The sequence below is a fragment of the Podarcis tiliguerta genome (genome assembly GCF_965153285.1).
Source record: "Podarcis tiliguerta genome assembly, chromosome: 2".
Taxonomy (NCBI): domain Eukaryota; kingdom Metazoa; phylum Chordata; class Lepidosauria; order Squamata; family Lacertidae; genus Podarcis; species Podarcis tiliguerta.
Window position 1 is genome coordinate 77,887,920 of NC_139535.1, and position 20,866 is coordinate 77,908,785.

The 20,866-nt window shown below is 42.6% G+C and overlaps 1 protein-coding gene and 1 long non-coding RNA gene across 2 annotated transcripts; both read right to left on the minus strand.

Annotated features, from left to right (window-relative positions):
* Positions 1-8,512: 8,512 nt before the first annotated feature.
* Positions 8,513-20,865, minus strand: MAT2B (methionine adenosyltransferase 2 non-catalytic beta subunit). The gene is made up of 7 exons (XM_083430929.1): positions 20,540-20,865; positions 18,922-19,116; positions 18,034-18,148; positions 17,545-17,697; positions 14,250-14,443; positions 10,928-11,041; positions 8,513-9,988 (listed from the first exon to the last, which is right to left on the minus strand). Exons 1-7 carry the CDS (start codon positions 20,714-20,716, stop codon positions 9,818-9,820), a joined length of 1,119 nt encoding a protein of 372 aa, XP_083287055.1. The 5' UTR covers positions 20,717-20,865; the 3' UTR covers positions 8,513-9,817.
* LOC310673113 lies at positions 11,781-12,709 on the minus strand. The gene is made up of 2 exons (XR_014508865.1): positions 11,892-12,709; positions 11,781-11,861 (listed from the first exon to the last, which is right to left on the minus strand). It is a non-coding gene; the product is annotated as an uncharacterized lncRNA (long non-coding RNA).
* Position 20,866: the final 1 nt, after the last annotated feature.

Consider the following 20,866-nt stretch of genomic DNA (forward strand, 5'->3'; position numbering starts at 1 on the left):
TTATTGGAACAGACTGAGGCTGTCAATAAAATATTTTCCCAGGCCATTAATATTGACAGCAATTACTCGCATTACACTTGTAAAGGCAATTTCCCATGAACAAGGGCTTAATTTGAAGCACATCAGGAAAATGGATAATGGGTTGGACTCTAATTTAGTCGAACTAAAATCAAAGGGGATTTAAATCATAACTAAGTTTCCCTGTTAATTTCACTGGGACTTAAATGCAGCAAACTTAGCCTAGATCAGCAAACAGTTTTTCCCTTCCTCCACCCCAGCACTAAACTGCATTTCGGAAGCAAAGAAACAGCCAAAACAGGATCAGTACCTTGGAGAGGGACATAAGCAGAAGTTTCAGGACAACAGATAGTGGTTCTGTAGCTGAGGCTACAGACTTTCAGCAATGTCGCAGAGCAGGGGTCGGCAAACTTAGGTCCGCCGGCCAGATCAGGCCCAATTGCCTTCAGGATCCAACCCGCGGAGTATCTGTGGATTGGCGTGGGGATTCTGTTCGTCCAGACTGCACCATTCCCCCACCGAACCATTCCATTCCCCCCCCCTCTCCCTCACACACACCGTGGAGGCACCTCCTCCCTCCCTCCTCCTGGCTTCTCCCCGCCCTGCCTAGAAGAGGAAGGGGGCTGGGCTGAGCTGGCTGGCTGAGCACCATTTTAAGCAGCCCCTCTCCGGAGCCAGCCCTTTTGTGCCACTTACCTTCCCTTCGTAGCTGCCCTGGTGCTCCTGTGGGCCAGAGAGTGGAACAGACGAGCTCCCTCTGCCCACCCACAAGAAGCAGCGGTGGTGGCGGCAGCAGGCCCTGGGAAGGTAGGCACAGTGGCTGAGCCTGGGGGGGTGGGGAGGACTACTTGCCCCCCTCCTCTCTTCTTCCACCCCCCACCCCACCGGTGCCATTTCTCCAGCCCACCACAAGGTCTGAGGGCCTGCAGACAGGCCCACGGCTAAAAAATTTTGCTGACCTCTGTCCCAGATCAATAGCAAATCTTTCTAGCCTGCTCTAGGTCTTGATTGATGTCACCTCTTCCCTACTGCATCTTGCCTCCCTCTGCAGCCATTGGCTTCTTCTAATTGGGGGCAGGAACCTTTGGCTTCGAGGTGTTGCTGGACTCCAACTCCCATCAGCCCCAGCCAACATAGTGAATAGTTAGGAATGATGGGAGCTGTAGTCCAGCAACATCTGGAGCCCCACAGGTTCTCCATCCATGATTTAGAAAGCGTTTTAAAATTGAGTGTTTTATTTATTCGCCCTGCATTGACTTATTTTGCAGGCTCTGGTGCAGCCAGTTCAGCTAATTGATCTTCTTGTCATCGTTTGTCTGTAGTTCAATGAGTTGAACAGCAAGAGGCATGGGAATACAGATGAAGAGCTTGAATCATAGGAGGGACAATTTCAAGAAACAAAATGCTGCCTTAGTCACACCTGTGGAAACTGTGCCCCCACCCCCATATTCCTGGACTTCCTTCAGTCCCAGCCAGTGATCTGAGCTGATGGGAGTTGTGGAATAACAATGTAAGTTGATAACAGAAAGGATATTCACGTAATACATTCAGTGAGTGTATATTAAGTACACTGGTGTACATAGAAGTTAAGCTTTATGAATCAATAAGTATGGAGGGTTAAGGCTGGGGAGCTCATTGTAGAAAAAAATAGGACACAGTAAAAATTGTCTGTAAAGCCATGTAACTTTGAGAAATCAATAGTCTAGATGCTTGGTGTATTTATGTAGCAGTGCCCCCCCCCCCCGGTAAGTGTGTACTAGTAGACCTAGCAAGGACATTTTAAACAAAACCCAGCCAGACTGGATCTACATTGATCTTTAAAGCACTGATCTTTAAAACGTCAGAGGGGTTTCCTTACCTTTAACATGCGGTTAAAGGTATTGCGGTGGCTGGTTGTTCTGCAGCGCCTTCTGGTGTCACATTTTAATAAAGCATTAGAAACATTATAAATCTCGGGTATAGATCCACCCCCAATGAATATATTTAATCATGCTAAAATAAGAAACAAAACTATTTCCACAAACTTCTATAACATTAAGGGCAAGAGGGTTTCTCTTGATAGTCTCCTAGGACCTTCTAGCCATCTGTTTCCTTGATTCAACAAATACCCAAAGAGGATCAACAAGAAATCTTATAGCAGCTTACAAACTTATTATGCAAGAAGAAGTTTATTTGTCTTTAAGGTATCACATTGTTGTTGTTTTCCACAGTTGACTAAGGTAGCTCTGGTTCTGGAAATTATAAGACAGAGTGCCTTTCAAGTCCTTTATTCAGCTCCATTTAAAAAATGACAAAAATACAGCTCAGCAATTACAGACCACTCCATGAACATGCTGACTGTCCACTATTCTGAAACATGTTAAACACTAGTTGAATATTGCATTGTGAGGATAGTCAATGCATTGTTTAAATGACTCTCCTAGGAGTTCCACTAGGCTTTAAGGATTCGGGAAGGGAGCAAACAAGTCAGCCACTTGGGGTGTTTCCTGGACACAGTCACAGTAGTTAACTAAAGACCTTTTTTCAAAAATCATAATTTTTCCTCCACCAAAGCTTTGCATTGGCTATTTGTTAGGCAATGTTACCTGAGACAATTAAGAGAGCTGGGGTGAGGAGATAATCCATCTTGACCTTTTGCCTTGTCAGCCTTTAATAGTTTTAATTGCCTGTTGACTTTAGTATAATGACAAAGCCTTTTAACATCTCACTTCTTCTTGTTTCCAGAATGTGACCTCCTTCAGTCATACTAATGAATAATATGCTACTGTTTAGGGTTTTAGCCAGATCAGCACCATTCATCTTCATCTTTCTCCACTGACTTCCCACTGGCTTTTCCGCAGCTTAGATGTTTACATGAATAAATACACTTATCCCTTGGGCTTATCATCCATCTTCTCTCATTCCCCACCCAAGCCCCATGTTGGTCATGAAGGTCTCTTAGTCACAGGCTTCTCTGCAAGCAGGGAGAAAGCAGCGGCAGCAGTATGAAATTCATAATGAATTCTGCTTCTCAAGAATCTCCAGGGACAGCTGTTAACATCTCTTCTAAAATATTATTTATTATAGTCATTCCTCTCCTAACCCTTCATTTCTTGATCCTGGGGTGGGTTGCACATAGAAATGTTGTTGTTTAGTCGTTTAGTTGTGTCCGACTCTTCGTAACCCCATGGACCAGAGCACGCCAGGCACTCCTGTCTTTCACTGCCTCCCGCAGTTTGGTCAGACTCATGTTTGTAGCTTCGAGAACACTGTCCAACCATCTCAACCTCTGTCGTCCCCTTCTCCTTGTGCCCTCCATCTTTCCCAACATCAGGGCCTTTTCCAGGGAGTCTTCTCTAATCATTAGGTGGCCAAAGTATTGGAGCCTCAGCTTCACATAGAAATAGCCTCCAATAAAAACTAAAAGTAAAATATAACAATGACACATTAGATGAGGTACTTAGATGAGGTAGCAGCAATCCTCATCTAAGTATATATAAGTCATGTTATCTTATGAGGACCCTACAAAGGCCTGGGTGAATAGGAAAGTTTTCAGCCAGTGCCAAAAGGTCAACAATGACAATGCTAGCTGCATCTCAGGGGAGAGTGGATTGCACAGCCAAGGAACCACCACTGGGTTGCTCATATCCTGGGCCACCACACTGTAAGCTTGCCACATCAGTGGAACCACAAAGAGGACTGTCCTACTGCTCTTAAAACTCAGGTAAGCTGATACGGGTAGAGGTCCTCCTTCAGGTATTTGGGTCCCAAGTCGTTTGGGGCTTTCTACATTAGTCACCTCTTTGAGTTGTGTCTGGTGGCACACAAGGAACCAGTGCAGTATTTTAAACCCACTCTCGGTTCTGGCGATCATATTCTGCAACAACTGAAGCTTTCTACCCACCTTCAAAAGTAGTGCCCCATGAAGTAAGTTACAGCATTTGGCATACAGTGCTAAATATTTCTTGTGCTCTGAACTCCTGGACCTAGCAGGGACCTATGAACGATATTAGTATTCATTAAATTTGGAGGTTTAAATTTGAAGTTTCAACGACATGCTATCTCATGCCCGAGATTCGAACTAAACCTTCAAGTAGAGATTCTATCACTAGCACAGCAACCCTGCAAAACTCCTACTGGATGGTAAAGTGCTTTTATGCTTCAGTGCTTTCTAAAACGGCCAAGAAATTTCCTCAAGTGATTTGCTTCTGAAAAGTGGTTTTTTCTTATTGAACTCGCAGGAATCCAACTTTCTGGGAAATTGGTAGGAGTTATTCCTTCATGGCTTGGAGCTTGAAAGTTCAAGCAGCTTCGGTCCTTTTCTTGTGCATGTGTGCACATTTTCTTTCTTTCTGCAGTTTATCAACTCTCAGTTGTGAAGTTCTTGGAACAGATCCATATTACTTGGCTTAAGCCAAAATGTTCACTGCAGTGTGGCTCATTCCGAGCTAAGCAATAAAGCAGAGACAGCATGCAATGAACTTTGAAGGGCAAAACCCAAGGCCACCTGTGCTCTATGGCTATTAGTATGAAAAGTGCTACTTTGAAGGAATTTTAAATTCAGGATATTACAAATGCCACTAAGTTAATCTACCACTCCAGTAGTAGAACATTCCCTTGAGAATGTCTGATTGGCACCCACACGAGCATTTCTGAGCCTCTGTTCAAATGCTGTGACTTTGGCTGATTAAGGGTAAAAATGTTTAAACTCTTGCCATATAGTATTTCATTTAAAAAAAAAAATGTTACCAAACTATTAATTTCCTGATCCTTGTATGTTTTCATGAACTATTTGAGCACTAATTGTGTAAAAGCAGAGGATACGTAAAGTAGATAACATGTGATGTACTGATTAGCATTGGACTAGGACATGAGAAAAGGTAAAGGTAAAGGGACCCCTAACCATTAGGTCCAGTCGTGACCAACTCTGGAGTTGTGGCGCTCAACTCGCTTTATTGGCCGAGGGAGCCAGCGTACAGCTTCTGGGTCATGTGGCCAGCATGACTAAGCCGCTTCTGACGAACCAGAGCAGCACACGGAAACGCCGTTTACCTTCCTGCCAGAGCAGTACCTATTTATCTACTTGCACTTTGACGTGCTTTCGAACTGCTAGGTTGGCAGGAGCAGGGACCAAACAACGGGAGCTCACCCCGTTGCGGGGATTCGAACCGCTGAACTTCTGCTCAGCAAGTCCTAGGCTCTGTGCTTTGACCCACAGCGCCACCCGTGTCCCTCAGGACATGAGAAACCAGAGTTCAAATCTGCTCAGCCATGAAGCTCATTGGATGACCTTGAGCCAGTCACTGCCTCTTAGCCTGATGATCAAATGGTGAAAAGAACAATGCACACCAGCTTGCATTCCTTGGAGGAAAGGTGGCATATAAATGTAAAACAAGAATGCCAAGCTATTGCAAACAGTGCTGACTGAAGATGAGTTAACATGCAATTACTGAAGCTTTCATTTTCATAAGCAAATGTGTCAGGAAAGAGAATAGATTCAAGGTGAAAGCTATTTCAGCATTTGTTTTGAGACCAAGATGTATAAATCATGCTGCTTTTAAAATATTCACAGCAGAAGCCTAAGGGAGGGGGAGGGGAATATATGGATCTGTGCAACTCACTGGGATAATAAAATTTCTTTTTAAAAGGCTTCAAATATCACTCACGTTACTACTAATGTCAAAGGAAGAGATTAGCAACAAAGAATATATTATGAAAAACTAAGCAGGCTTGTAACACACACGCTGTTCTGTGACGTTTTGAAGGTGAACAAAATTAGCAAGGAGAGCTTTACTACTTTGTGAAAGGCATGAAGGCTGCTTTTAAAGAAAGATAGCTGAAGGGTAAAAAAGAAAATTGTGAATAGTGGGGGGAAGACTGTTTTACAGCACAAGAGAAAATGTAGAGTTACGGTGCATCATACAATCAGACCTAAAAGTACCCCCAATTTCAATGGAATAAAAATAACTGATGAATTTTACAACTGACACAAAAACTTTTACCACCTTTAGGATATAATTACCATATTTTCCGGCGTATAAGACGACTGAGCGTATAAGACAACCCCCAACTTTTCCAGTTAAAATATAGATTTTGGGATATACTCGCCGTATAAGACTGCCCCTCTTTCAACACACACCAAATAAAAATTAAAAAACCAGTCTCCAGTCCGGCTCAGAAATCCGCTCCACTTCCCAGGGGCCAGGGGCGTGGCCGGGTCCGTTTAAACAGAGGAGTGAGCCAGAGGGCTTCCTCTTTGTCTCGCTTCCTCAATCACTAGGACGTCACTGAACTTCGCTCAGTTATTGCTTTCGCCAGAGCTGCTGAAACATTTGGGGGGGATTTTTTACTGCTTTTGTTGAGCCGCTCTCGTGGAATTTGCTTGGGATGTGGAACGGTTGTTTCAACCCAGGGTGGCTGGGGAAAAGCCTTTATAGGAGCCCCCGATCAATTGGCAGTGGGTGAGTCCAGCGCTGTGCGTGGGGAGCAGGGCATTTGAGGGGAGCGCTGCCTCGATTGCCGCTCTCGCTTTACAACTTTGCCGCCCTCGTGGCGAAAAAGCTTCCAGGTTTCTCCGTTCCCAGCCAACTCCCCCTCTCAGCTTCCCCTGCCCGAACTGCTCCCTTCGTCATTGCCCTCGCAGCTTGATAATAGGCTCCCTCTCCCCCAGCTGTTTTCTACCTTTGCTTGCCCCTTCGGTTGTGCCGCGCTCTGCTGCGCTTAATGCTGTTGTTGGTTCCCTGCCTTTGTTGTGAGCCTTTCCTTTTCTTTTACTGTGGGGGCTGCTTGGGCTGAGGCAGTGGCCACATGTCTAGTTGCTGGGGCAACGTGAGGCCGCCATTTTGGACCACGTGGTCTACTACCGGGAGCGGTTAGGGTCGTTCTGTTGCTGGTGACTGGGGGGGCTTCTGGGGCCAATTTTCAAGTTTATTTCTGCTTCATCTAGAGAGCTTGGTGTCCTCTGATTTAATTTGCTGTTGTTTTGTCCTTTGGTGGGGAGTTGCTGCAGGAGCTGCTGCTGTAGCCGGCGTATAAGACGACCCCCGACTTTTGAGAAGATTTTCCTGGGTTAAAAAGTAGTCTTATACCCCAGAAAATACAGTACCTGCTGTAGCAAGAAAGCCATTCAGTCTTTGTTTTAAAAGTGTTGAGTTTTCCTTATGAACTTGAGCACGGCAACTTCAGGAGTCTGTATTCTTCTGTAGCTTGTTTTCATATGGTTAACTTAAGATCAGAGGGCTGGATTCAACTAATACAGCATGCTAGCAGAAACTCACTATGTGCCCTCCACCCCCAAATCCACTCCGGGGGGGGGGGTCAGAGGAGCCCCCAGAACAGTGTGGGGAGAGGAAAGGTGGGGGATTGTTCTCTCTGGTGAGCAGAAATGATGGCGGTGATGAACAATAAGAGAAGTGCAACACTGAATTCTTCCCAGAGGAGACACTGCGGGACCAGAATGTTCCTCCACTAGTTTTCGAAATATCAGAATCTGTGTGCCCATTTATTTTCTCGCATCATGCTTGGTGTATGCAATTTGGAGTTGCTGGCATGTGACACCCCGATTCCTTGTTTCTGTTCAAGCCCAACATTTATCACTTGCAGGGAACACAAATGTCAAAAAAGTTTGTAACAAAAAACTCGTATTAATATCACGCGGCGCTACTCGGCCAACACATTTTCTTTTCCATTTCCTCGTCTGAAACTCACGATAACAAGTTACAAACTAATTTGTACTACAGTGGCTATAAAAGTAGGAGCACTTTATAACAGGCAGAAGCAGCAAGTGGAGGCTTCAAAAGACACAGGAATATAGGAAGGTGTAAGCAGTGGGGGCAACATATCCTCCAAGACTGAAAATACCTAAGGGCACAGCACATTACAAAAGCCTTAGATGGAAACACTTCCACATAAGGATTAGCATGCAAGCTATGTGTGACGATTTCAAATGTATAAATATTGCAGAGGGTATACATGCATTGTATAGCTATGACTTCTATGTTTTTAATCCATAGCTTTGAAAAGCAGTGGCCAATGATCAAGGATGGGAGGTACATTCTAGGCCACAGGTGTAGCATGTAACACAACCATGACCAAATTTTAGCACCGAATTTTTAGTGGCTCTCCAAATGCTCTTAAGAAGGCTAAATGATATTCCTAGTCATTTGACTGTTATGGGGCCACCAGTCAAATAGCAATATCAAATATCCTGAAACAAATCGCTCAGTTTTCATGCCCTAACTTTTTTCAGGTGAATGCGTGAGCACTGAGAGTGCCATGCCAAAAGCCATCAAAATTCCAGCATCAGCACTAGATTAGTATATTCTGTGATCATGTTCTCAACTAGCCTACTGGAAAATTGGTTGGAATAGAGAGAGAATGAACTGATGACTTGTTAATTTGGAGGATGAAATTTATAAAAAGTGTAAATGTTCACACACTTAAGTAACAACAGCCTTCCCAAAAACCTAACACAGCCAGAAATTTCCACAAGAAATGATGAAGACACAAGATACCATGCCAGTTATATATATTTAATGTCGTTTTGCATTTATAACTTACCAAGTGCATATCAAGATGTCAGACTGTCAGACTAAGACAAACAAGTCAGGATATGTCCTTATGGAAAGGGAATGACAATATGAATGGCTTAGAGATATTTTATGAATCTGACTGATGCTGTTTCACCACCTTTAGAAGGTTTTTTGTTGGATGCTTTACCTTGGTCAGGAGACAGAGGAGAGAGCAGAGGAGAGAAAAGATACGCCTGCCACAAGCTGCCTTAGGTTTTCTTGCTTTAAGTAAAAAGCCTGGTTTCAATACGTACACCCTAACACTCTATTGAAGTAAGAACACCAAATTTACACAAAAGTCACTTTGCCATTTAAGCTAGACATTCATGCTGAACAGCATTAATAGTTTTGAACTTTCTCACTGTAAGCATAGAATTTTCTCTTCAGAAATAGGCTAGTACAAATACCTAATGCAGCCATCTTATCTGCATGTATGCAATGAGGAATGAACAACCAGGGATAGTTCTATTGGTATAGCTCTTTTGGTCCAACTGAAACAATGACAATTCTGATACAATGTGTAAACTGGTTATTTAATGAGAACATCTAATAATTTTCTGGGTTCTATGGGGTTCTCAGAAACACCAATAAAGAAAAGACAGCAATGTTTGTATTTTGTGCCTCCGACACCCACTATGAACCAGTGTGCTCATTAACAGCGCGCATGTGACAGAAAGATATATGAACTATTTTGTACAAATGTAAGAAAGCAGTTGGATTTCAAAATACAGAACATCTTTCAAGCATTAAAGCTGCACATTAATTGCAAAAATAAAGCATTACTTTAGAATATTTTGATCACAGCTAAAGCAAACTCCAAACTTCTCACTTCCATTTCAATCACATCAGAATAGCTTTTTTAAAAAATGAAATGCCAAAATCCAGTGCTTTATTTTAATTATTTTGGCAAATAGGGAAATAATGTTAAGAGAGATACTCTTTTGAAATCGAAGACACATAAAACAACAGTGTATTTCAGGAAACCGGATCTCATCTCAACCATTACTGATGGTTGTAGTACTCAGAGGTTGCTAAATATTTAAAGAAACCAGTGACGGAACAGAAAGAAATAGCAATCACTTCGAACAAGGTTCTTTTTTGCCAACACCTCTTATATTTTCACTAGTGCAAGACCATATTTTTACCTGATTGAATTAAACTTGTAACATAGAACACTCAATACAAAACCATTCTCCCCCCCCCCCCTTTAAAAAGTGCCTCATACCATACATGCTCTAAAATATTTCCAACTAATGGAAGACCGTCTGTCTCCACTTCTTGTCGGTAAGGAATGGCCAGAGTGATTCTTTGATCCCAACACGAAATGGAGTGTGCTGTCCAATGCCCAACATCTGTAGTCTAGAACAGTCAAGCTGAGCATTCTTGGGACGAAGAGCTCCCACAACTGGGCTGTCCGTAATCTTTAAAAATAAAAATAGGCAGTAAAAGAGAAATATGCACTCTGTCTAGAACAAAAAATAAAAATGAAGAAATCTCTTCTCAGGAAAACACTCACAATTCTGCAATGTAGGATAGCCTAAATGCTTTCCCATAACCTTACTCTGCATTGAACACAAGTTTTTACTAGTAAGGAAAAGGGGATACAGAAGTCTTCTTTGACAAATCATTGTCCTAGGAATCCAGAGAGCCCATCATACACATTGGGACTTTCCACTGCAGCCTCTTTCGCTCACTGGAAAGATGCTGCAGAAGGCACAGCAGTCTTGCAAATAAGCATACACCTTCCTCACCCAAACCAAAAAGTCTGCGAAGTTTCACTAGCTGATGGCAGAGGAGGAACCATGAGCTTGCTGCATTTCTACACTACTTCTCTCCCCTGGTAGCCTGGCTGGGAAGAGGGAGGAATAGCGCATTCTGCCCATCGTCTGCCAGCCTGTAATTCCATGGGCTTGCCTGCATGCATTTCCCTGTCGCCTACAGCTACCAAAGGAGTGGTCAGTTCCAAGGCTAAGGTAGAAAGAACTGCTGAGACTCATATTTTAATGTCTGATGTTTTGTTGTGTTCTTTTAAATTCTGTTGAAAGTTGCCCAGAGTGCCTGGGGCAACCCAGTCAGATAGGAGGGTACAAGAAATAAATTATTTTAGTTATTATATAATGAAGAGTCAAAAATTGTAGTCAGGTGGGAATAATCTCCCTTAGCTGCATGTGCTGGGTTCCCTGAATCTCAGCTCAAGTTTCCAGCTTGCAGAGTTATGTGGTTACCTTTGAAACTGCAGAGGTGTATTGTATTGTGCAATATTACTCCTGAGAAAGTTCTGCCTTTGATAAAACTTTGTGAGAGGTTTTCTTGCACATTCCTTTTTCTTTCTGTGTCAGGGGTTATACACTATGACTTACTGGTCTCAAGTGGCTACTGGGAAGATTGAAAGCATCCGCCATAGCACATGCCATTTCAAATTTAGTCATCCGCTCATTACCAGACCAGTGGAACGTTCCTCTTATTGATGGATCCTAAGGAAAAAGAGAAGTATACAAAGTTTATGTTCTACTTTATTTTACGGTGTTAAATAAATACAGAGAAAACACCATAAACAAAGCTAGAGAACATTCCCTTTAAGGCTAACTTGAAAAGCAAGTTTTAAGTCAATCTAACATATCTGGATCACCCAGATAAGTTTTTGCAAAACAGAGAATTTCACATATGATCATTCTAAAGCTGATCATGACAATTCTGCCACCCTAACTCAAAGAGAACTTATTTTTCCATAAATAAATATTCTGCCTAATTGCAATTCCCAGCCTTGTGTTTTTCTGCAGAGTAAAAACATTCAGTTTTAGCTCACTCTTAGATTTGTTCAAAGAGAAATCTTTTTTTTCCCTATATGCCTTCTTATATTTTGTCCCCCCTCTAGAACTATTTGTTTAGCCATACGGTTATTTCAGAAACTATGTAGAAAACACAACAGCAGCAAACCACCTTGTTCATAACCATGTTATTGGAATATTATACTAAACAAGAAGCTCAATATCCCTGGCTCTTTTCTATATTCCACAGTTCTTTGAGTAGTAGCTTTGCTATGAAAAAGGATTTGAGTTCCATTTCAAGCAAATCTCTGTCCACATAAGAACAAAATCATTACGTTGCTGGATCAAGCCAAGGCCAATTATTCTTTTAAAAACAGTAATCCACCAGATCTTTCTCCACTTCTCTATTGCACTCTATTTCACTCAACTACTGAGGGTTTTCCCCCCCTAGAACTACATCAGTTCAACCAAGTATTGTAAAAAAATAAAATAAAATAAAATAAAAATCTGGGCGGCAGTTTTCTTCCTTTAGAAAGCAAAACTTCACACATCTTACTCTTCTATGTGTATATGAAAAGACTGCCACAATCTAGAGCTATTATAATCTCTTGTGTATAAGCAATGACTAGAACTTGCTTGCCAAGCATTTCTACTGCAATATCACCTCTCATTCCAAGATAAAGCTATCATGATGCAAGGTCAACAGAAGGGGGGGGGGGAGAACTACCTTTAGTTTAAAAACCCTGGCAAGTGTTCTGAAGGTTACATGCACCTGAATGCAACTTCCTAGTATAGTCAGCATTAAATCAGCAGCTTATGCATTCCTCCTACAGAGGAATTCAATACTGCACCAAGAAGATTGCTCTGTCAGTGTGAACAGTTTTGTTTACCTGAAGGAACCATCTCCTCCCACCGTGAACATACTGTTCTGGGTGAACCAGCACCTAGCAAGATTGAACTCTCGACTTACCAGCTGATGAGCAGATGCTTTGACAGAATGTTTTCCACAGTGAATGTGCTGCCAAAGCAAAACTGAACCCCACCCAAACAGCATGTAGCTGTGTCCTCAGAGAATGACTGCACTCTAACCTCAGAGGTCCACCTTAGATCATACTTTCTTGCCACCAGCACATTTACTGACCCAAAAAATAATCCCCCTTTGCCACCGCCACCATTCTTCTAGTCCCTGGTAAAAATTCCAGTCAAAATATCAACCCATCTATCGTTTCTATAATGCCTACCACATCACAATCTAGCCTTCTTCTGAACAGAATGGTGCTTCTTATGTTACTGCATTCAGAGGGAATGTTACAAAAAGTACTGGTTGGTAGAGTGAGGCTGCTCATCTGACTTCCTGTTGCCTGAATTGCTTTTGCTTGCGCATCTCCACTGGGCTGTCCTAGCTGCCCCCTTCTCCTTTACTTCCAGCAACAGCAACATGGGCAATGGGAGGTCTGCTGAGCACCACCACCCTGCCCACTCTTATAGTATTCAAGACTAGTTGTAACAGTTAACATAGGGTTGTACCCAATGGTAGCTTTGTGATAGCACAAACACTTCCCCTTGTGCAAAGCGGGGCATATACCCAGTGCACTCCCATGCCTTCCAAAAGCTTCCCCGTAGGGTTCTGGATGCTCAAAAACAGTGGGAAATATTATTAGTTCTTGTAGCTTTCCCTTCCTCTCATGACAACAACAACAAAATGCAACATTAAAAGTTGAAACCTCAATGCAAAATAAAATATAGAATACAATATGATGGTAAGCAATAGATTACTACAGCTTGCTGGGAAAAGTAGGTCTTAAACTGGCACCTGGGGAACAACCTCCTTTCAACAGGAACAGAGTTGCACTGGTGGGCTGCTGCCACTGAGAGGACCCTTCTTCATATACTGTGCCCTCCCCCAGGCCATATTTACCAGAGGCATGGCAAGCAACCTTCCCCTGCAAATCTCAAAGCCTGGTTTACTGGTACTGAGGAAGGCATTCATTCAAGTACTTGGGTCCTCAGCCATTCAGTGCTCTGTACACCAGTACCACGAATTAAGCCAGGCAATTCACGGGCAGCCAGAAGTGTTTCCAGGATCAGTGTAACATGACCCCATCTCACCACCGTAAAGAAACAGTATGAGGCATTCTGCATCTTGTGCAGCTTCCAGACCATCTTCAAAGGAGGCCTCTGTAGAACACATTGCAATGCTCAGATCAGGAGATTATTATAGCAGGAGCTACTGTAGCTGGATTATCCCAATTCAAGAACAGTTATAGCTGGCAAACCAGCCAAAGGTGGGCACAAGCATTCCTTACCACGGAGGCCACATGAACCAGTTGGTTAGCGCATGGTGCTGATAACACCAAGGTTGCAGGTTTGATCCCTGTATGGGGCAGCTGCATATTTCTGCATTGCAGGGGGGTGGACTAGATGATCCTCAGGATCCCTTCCAATTCTATGATATCTAACCTCTAGTGACAGTTTGCAAACCAGGAAAAAACCCCGACTACCCATCTGTTCTTTAAGAGGAGTACTACCCTGACCAGAACAGGCTATCTAGTTAATTCCCAAACCTAGGAACCACCTACCCACAAAGCCCCCATCTTATGTTTATTACTGGCTATCGTCCAGCCCATCACTGTGTCCAGTCACTTGCACAGCATCATCTGGTCCAGATGGAATGGCATAGAGGACTGCAACAGGGGGACGGACGGGGGACGGGACGCATTGGTGAAAATAGGAACCATGTCCTTGCAACAGAAGTCATCCATTAGTGTGAAGGCACCACTGGATACAGCCCACAGTATTTTTGAAATCTTGAATACATCATAAAAACAGAGAATCACTGCTAGTACTACACATATGATAATATGTGAAATAGTCCGAAAAATCCTGGCTGAAATTTATTTTAAGAATATCTCACCAACATTTTCTTCTCCGCTAGCTGTCGACAAACACTGGCTACATCCTTGACATAGGTGGGAAACCTCTGCTGCCAGTGGTCCATATTGGCTGATTTATTATTGAATTGCACTTTATCAAACATAACTGTCACAGCGCTCTCTTCCAACCTTTCAACCTCTCCATATAAAATAGGAATTCTAAGCACAGCAGCACCTAGAAGATGAGAAAAGCTATGAATACAAAGCTGTATTTATGAACAGGTACAATGAAAATTCCTCAGCTCAGCTCTGAAAAGAAAATTAAACCACCTTTGAACTATTTACAAGACACTTCACTCCCTTGAAAAGGCAAGACTACTTATGTGGAAAAGAGAATAAATCTCGGTGAGTGTGAAGATTTCAGGTGAAAACTTCAGATTATGTACACTTATACAAGGAAGAAGTGCTAAATTACATCAAAAACACCTTACCATGCAATAGAAAAGATGCCCAGGATCCACATGATAAGTAGGAAAGAAATAATGGTATAAGTCAACATCTACTGTTACCCCATCATAAAACTCATTTTTTCTCCTTGAAATCCTGTGTCACCAGTATATGAGAATGTTCTATAACAAACCTGCAGTTAACTACCAACCCAAAGTAAGCAACAAAATGACTGCAAACACTCATTACAGGTGATTTTCAAGTTATGTAGGGATTATATTCTGGGGATATCACATAAAGCCTAATTCACATATTTTCAAAACACCTGGGGTCAATGGCGGGTGGGATTGCCAGTGTCTTTTTTTCCTGGATGCTTGCGCCCTTTGTTTGCCAAGCGCATAAAGCTGAATGTGTGCAAGTAAAATGTGTGTAAGTTGCGAGTTACCTGTTCTCAGTCAGCCCTGCATTACATGAATGCACGCAAACTGGTGAGCTCAATCTGGTAGCCATTCAGTGAGTTCTCGCTATCATGTATCCCTCCACCTACCATTCCTAACAACTGAGAAATCTGACATCCACATTTTTAAAACAGAAGTTGGAGCCAATTGGGACGAGTCAACTTGTCTAAACAGAGGCTTTGGGTTCAGCTAATAGTATCATTATACAATACAGATGACAGGGATCTGCTTGTTTCTAATGATGACCCAGCCAATGAACTCTATTGCTCTGTACAATCCTTAAAAAGGGTTAGGAATCTTTTCAGCTCTCCAGGTGAGAACTTTTATCAGGGATCTTAGCCTCGCAGGCCAAATTTGACAGATGAGTGGGGTTACCCATCCATCAGTCACCTGACATGACAATGCTATCAGGTGATTGAGCACTTTGAAGCCCCAAAATTGGGACTTCAAAGTGCCACATACAGGAAATTCAGCAGGCTTTGGCTCTACTGCCCAGCAGCTGCTCAGTGCTATGTTGAATTTCTCCCTGTGCATGGAAATAGTTTTAGTCCTGAATCTGTTATTAATCAGTTTCACTAGATAATCTAGAGATCACAGATTTGGGGAGGAGGAAAAAAATCTCTCTGTATAAATTCTCTCATCATTTGTAATTAATAAGCCTGTGTCATGTTCCTCCATCCTGACCACAGTAGTCATTTTTGCTAAACTAAATCCCACAAATAGTTTAGCTTTTCTGTATAGGGAGGGTGTGCTAACCCCCTGGACATTTTTACTGCTCCTTTTACAGCACTACATTTTGACTTCTGAGATGGAGTAAGCAGAAAAGTGCATAATACTCTGGATGTATGATTTTCAAGCTCTTTCTTTTCTTCAATGCCCCTCCAAAAATCCTATTTTCTTTTCTCCCCAACAATTTCCCCATACCCAGTTTACTCCTTCCCTATAGCACACAGGCCTTTAATCTCCCTTTCAGTACCAAGCTCTAAAATTATAAAATGAGGCAAAATAAAAAGCAAGATAAATAGCATAGAGTTGCCAGCAGGTGGCAGTGATTGGGAATTTCCTTGGCCTTGACATTTAAACACTGAAAAGGAGCAGTTAGGATAAATAAGAAATGGAATAAACCCTTAGTTAGACCTCCCAGTGATGTATTCTCATATGGCCCCAAACTTTATGGCTCCTTTCTTTCTTATGTAGTTTTGTCAAGCATGACTTCCTGATACTCATTAATGTACAGTAGGTAATGAATGTTTCTGTATGTTGTTTTAATTTTCCCCACCACCTTTTGTACAACACTCACAGAACAATAGCCACTGGGTGTCCAGTACATTTGGTAAAGAAAACAAATAAATAGAATCCTCAGCTTCTAGGCCACCAATACCAATACAAATCACTTAGGAAACTGAGGTAATCATCTAATTTGCCACTACAAAACATATAGCCTTGCTCTTCACATGTTGTTGGACTACTGTTCCCACCAGCTCCGACCAGCACAGCTGGAAGTTCAAGTCCAATAACATCTGGAGGATACTCGGTTGGTGAAAGCTGATGTGGCCATTCTGACACCCAACAGAAGTTACCAGAGAGCAACTCGAGAACATGCATCATTATTGCCTTTGGCACACTAACAGTACTGCTTTTGTCATTATCTACTCTATTTTAGCAAGTCTTGCAGAAGTTCAAATCTCAGCACAGTGGTACCTCTGGTTGCGGATGGGATCTATAACCGGAGGTCCAGCCAGATCCCAAGGTTTTTGCAACCAGAGAGACCACTTCTGCGAACGCATGCACGGCGAAAACCTGAAAATATACTTCCAGGTTTGCCGCTTAAGAATCCCAAAGTTTACGTAACTGGAGGAATACGTAAGTGGAGATACGACTGTATAATCTTTGATGGATTGATCTGAGGTGCAAATGAAAGGGGTAAGAAGAAATTCACTAAAGAACTACCTCTAGTTATTTGGAAAGGACAGGTGTCCTGAATTCCAACCACTTTTTATTCTCAAATTTCATTTGTCTAGCTAGAGTTTGTGCCTAGTTGTTCCCCTCTCAACAAGGTTTTCAAATTATTTTTTTAAAAAAGGAAGACTTTTATAGCTTCCTCTGCTCCTTACCCCTAACCTCAACCTCAACAATTAATTAACAATGCTACCATTCTCTCTTACCATTTCAACTCAGTGGTATACATTTTATCTGACCTTCTGTTATATTGGTTTTACATAGTCTCAAAACTTTATAAAGAGACTTGATTCTAATTATTCTCTACAGCTTCCTTTTAAACCCCCTCCCCATTTTAAAATACGTTTCTTATTTTGAAAATAAAATAAAATTGAACTTCCAAATCCATTTACTCCTATTTATGGAAATCCAGTAAAAGATTTCAAGCCTTAACTGTTAAAGAAAACCTTACCAGCTGTAAATTGACACTTACCTTCATTGTTTGCTAAAACTGCCTTTTCGCCCTCTAGTTTAGTTTTCCCATAGAGATTTAGGGGATTTGGTGCATCATTCTCTTTATAGGGAGGATTTGTTCCATCAAATACATAGTCCGTACTAATGTAGATCAAAAATGCTCCTACTTGAGCTATAAAAAGAATAAATTAAAGCAATATGAAGAGACGTAAATACAAAGCAGTTACTCTCTTTATCTTTATTCTCTCCAAGAATTTAAAACACACAAACAGCAAATATTTACGTGATTGTGAAAGACCTAAGTATTTCTAACCCAGAATTTGATTCCAACAGCTGGCAGCCAGTTCCCGCTATCCGTCTCCTCCATCAATGCATGTTACTCAAACAGCTAATGATACGTTTCTTGTGGTAAGAATTCTTTAAGTTCAGGTGTATAACCCATACTTATGATGACACATAAACGATAATTATGCATCCTGAGAAGAAATGCAGACCAAACCTTTTTTACCTGCTTCTTTTGCTATGTTCCCTGAAGCAGCCACATTGAGCTGAGAAGCAGCATCTGGTTGACTGTCTACAACATCTGGCCTTCTCTCAGCCGCACAATGTATTATCACATGAGGCTGGAAATTAAACACCCATTTTAATGAGCAAAGAACAAGCAAGTAGTTGTACCAAATCCACACTGTTCATGGAAAGCTAGCAGAAAATAGTCCCATGGAGTAAACCACACCTAAAGTGCAAATTTACTCTAGATCATCTCTGACTAAGTCGTAAGGCTCAACACAGATGCGGAGAAAGAAAATCATCTTTTTTGCTCAGACATTTCTTCAAGCTGTTTCTGCAGCGGTTTAGATATGAAGAATTTTATTTTTTATTTTTTGGCAAACTTTAACATTTCTCAAGCTCTAGAAGGAGTCCTTATACTTTGAAACACAGTGAGCGAAAATAAAATAGTTCTTATATCAGTGAATGCAGGAGCCTTCCGTCTCCTTTGTTTGCTTTGCTAATTGGAGGTGCTCTTTTCCCCATTTTTCTTGTGCATGCAATTTGCATAACCAAAAGAAAGGCATTCCCTAATCACTCTCTAAGTGAGAAGCCCAACTTATTCTAAAGAAGGCTTTCTAGGTTCTACTAGACTACTAGTATATAGCTACTTTCCTGCACACTAGTTTTCCTCATATCATGCACCTCATATACAGAAGGTGCACCAAGGGTTGCATCAGAGATTACAGAGGGGGGGGGAATACATAAACAAAGCTAAATATTGCTGTGATAGATAGTGGACATCAATAATCAGTAAAACTTTATGTGACCAACTAACATGAATTTGCTGAAGAAACCTTCAGAGAAACATGGTGGTTAGCCGCTTTATCCTTCTTTCCACCATTCTCACCTGAAAATCCTGGATGACATTGTGAACAGCAGTAGTATCTAGAAGATTAACTTGCTCAAACATTGGTCGAGCCCTGCTGTACCCACAACCGACAGCATTCCAATTATTTCCTTTAAATTCCTTATACACAGATCTGCCAAGCAACCCAGTAGCACCAGTAATCAGAACACGTCTGTTTGGCGTATCAACATCCTCCTGTAAAAAAAGAAAATTGTTATCTTCTATATTCTTAACAAAACTTAATCCATAGTTTAATATTTGTTTTAGAAGGCTTTAGGGGACCTTCTGTGTGAGTCTACTCCAATGCAAACCCCACTGAGTTCAATGGGACTTATGCCAAGAAAGCATGCACAGGACTGCACAAACAGCCCACAGTATACTGAAGACAACAACCTTAGATTGCTTACAGCTCCAAGCTTTATATTTCTAGCATCAGAAGGACATATCTTACTATTGTTTACTGAAACTGACTTGCATTAAAAGGGACTGTTTAAATATATCGTATAAATAAAGATGTTTACAATTGTTCCAGCAAAAGGCTAATTCCCAGGCAGCTAATTTAGTAAGCTTCTTTGCATAGCAAAAATGGTGACTGGAATGATCAAAATAAATATTCTTTCAAATATGTGGGTTGAAGTGGAATTTCCAGCTATGTGAGGAAGTACATCACAGGCGTGGTTCAGTATGAAATACTTAAAAGGAGGGTGGGGGATGAATGACTAGTTCCCCATTCCACCTCCCCCACTCCAAGTTACAAGCACAGGGAAGGGGCTGTTAGTTACAGAGAGAGACCAGTGACAAGCTGTTATTCCAGTTTTGGTTTTGTATTGTTTTATTTGCTTTTAATTGCTGTAGGATCCCACTGCTGTTGCAACCCACACTGGGCATCTTAACGGTCAGAAATCCCACGAATTTTTATTTTATTTTACTTAAGACAGAGGGCATGGAAAACATTTTAACAAACTGATCCTGATCTTGGAGCAAAATCCTACTATGATGAGCGAGGCTTCCTCTCAGGCAGGCAACATCTGAAGCGTGCATTTCGCCCTCCCTTCCCCAGCCCAGCAGTAAGGTCTTGGGGGTGGTGATTACAACAGAAAGAAGTACTTTTGGGGTGGGGTACATTTTGTGAATCTTTGTACTTTTGTCCATTTACTGTATTTATTTTTCCCGATTTGGCCTGTCAAATGGTGATTTTCTGGAGTCAAAATAAGAGTAACCCTAAACAAGATAAAAAGCACTGCCTGTAAGTAAATCCCGTTGCGCACAGTGGGGCACCTAAAATCGGATTATTGTATTATCACCATTGCTCTGAGGCTTCCCCCATCTTAGCCCGATGGAGGCTGCTCTCAGGTAAGTTGTGTTTGGGATCGTAAGGAGTAAGTTAGTGCCACTCAACTCAGGGGTGGATTTTTCTTAACACCCAAGCGGAGACCTACCCTGCAGGGCTGGGCTGGCGGTTACAAAGCTTTGCCCAGACCCCCGAGCAGCAGCGGCCCCACCTCGGTTCGCCCCACCCCGCTCAGGGGGCGCGGCTAATATCTGTTTACCTCCCGCGGAGAAAAGGAAGGGAGGGGAGGGAGGGGAAGAAGGCCCAAAGCCGCCAGCTCTGCCTCACCTCCTCCAGCCAGCACCTGCCGGGCTCGAAGCGGATCCGGAGCCCTTTCTCCCACCCGACCATCCCTCCGCCTGCCTCAGTCCGCGCCCGCCGCTCGCGCTCAGCTCCACTTTCGCGGTGGCGGCGGCGGCGGCAGCCATTCACAGGGCACGCCCACTCGGCAGCCCCGCAGCCCATTGGCTCCCTCGCCTTGGGAAGGTGGGGCCTCAGAGGGGCGGGCAGACGCGCGCGCGGCTGCCGTTGGGACACGTTCAAGGCCAGCCCGCTTATTGGCCCGTCCCTCTAGAACGGGGCGGCGCGCGAGCCCCTCGAGAGTCTTGCGCGACG

Bases quoted from the DNA above. Each gene is read 5' to 3' on its own strand.
- MAT2B (XM_083430929.1), bottom strand. From the start codon at position 20,716: ATGGGCTGCGGGGCTGCCGAGTGGGCGTGCCCTGTGAATGGCTGCCGC. The intron at 18,149-18,921 runs GTGAGAATGGTG...TTTAATTTCCAG, and splicing joins ATGTCATCCAGGATTTTCAG to CCTCATGTGATAATACATTG. The intron at 14,444-17,544 runs GTAAGTGTCAAT...CTCATCTTCTAG, and splicing joins AGTTTTAGCAAACAATGAAG to GTGCTGCTGTGCTTAGAATT.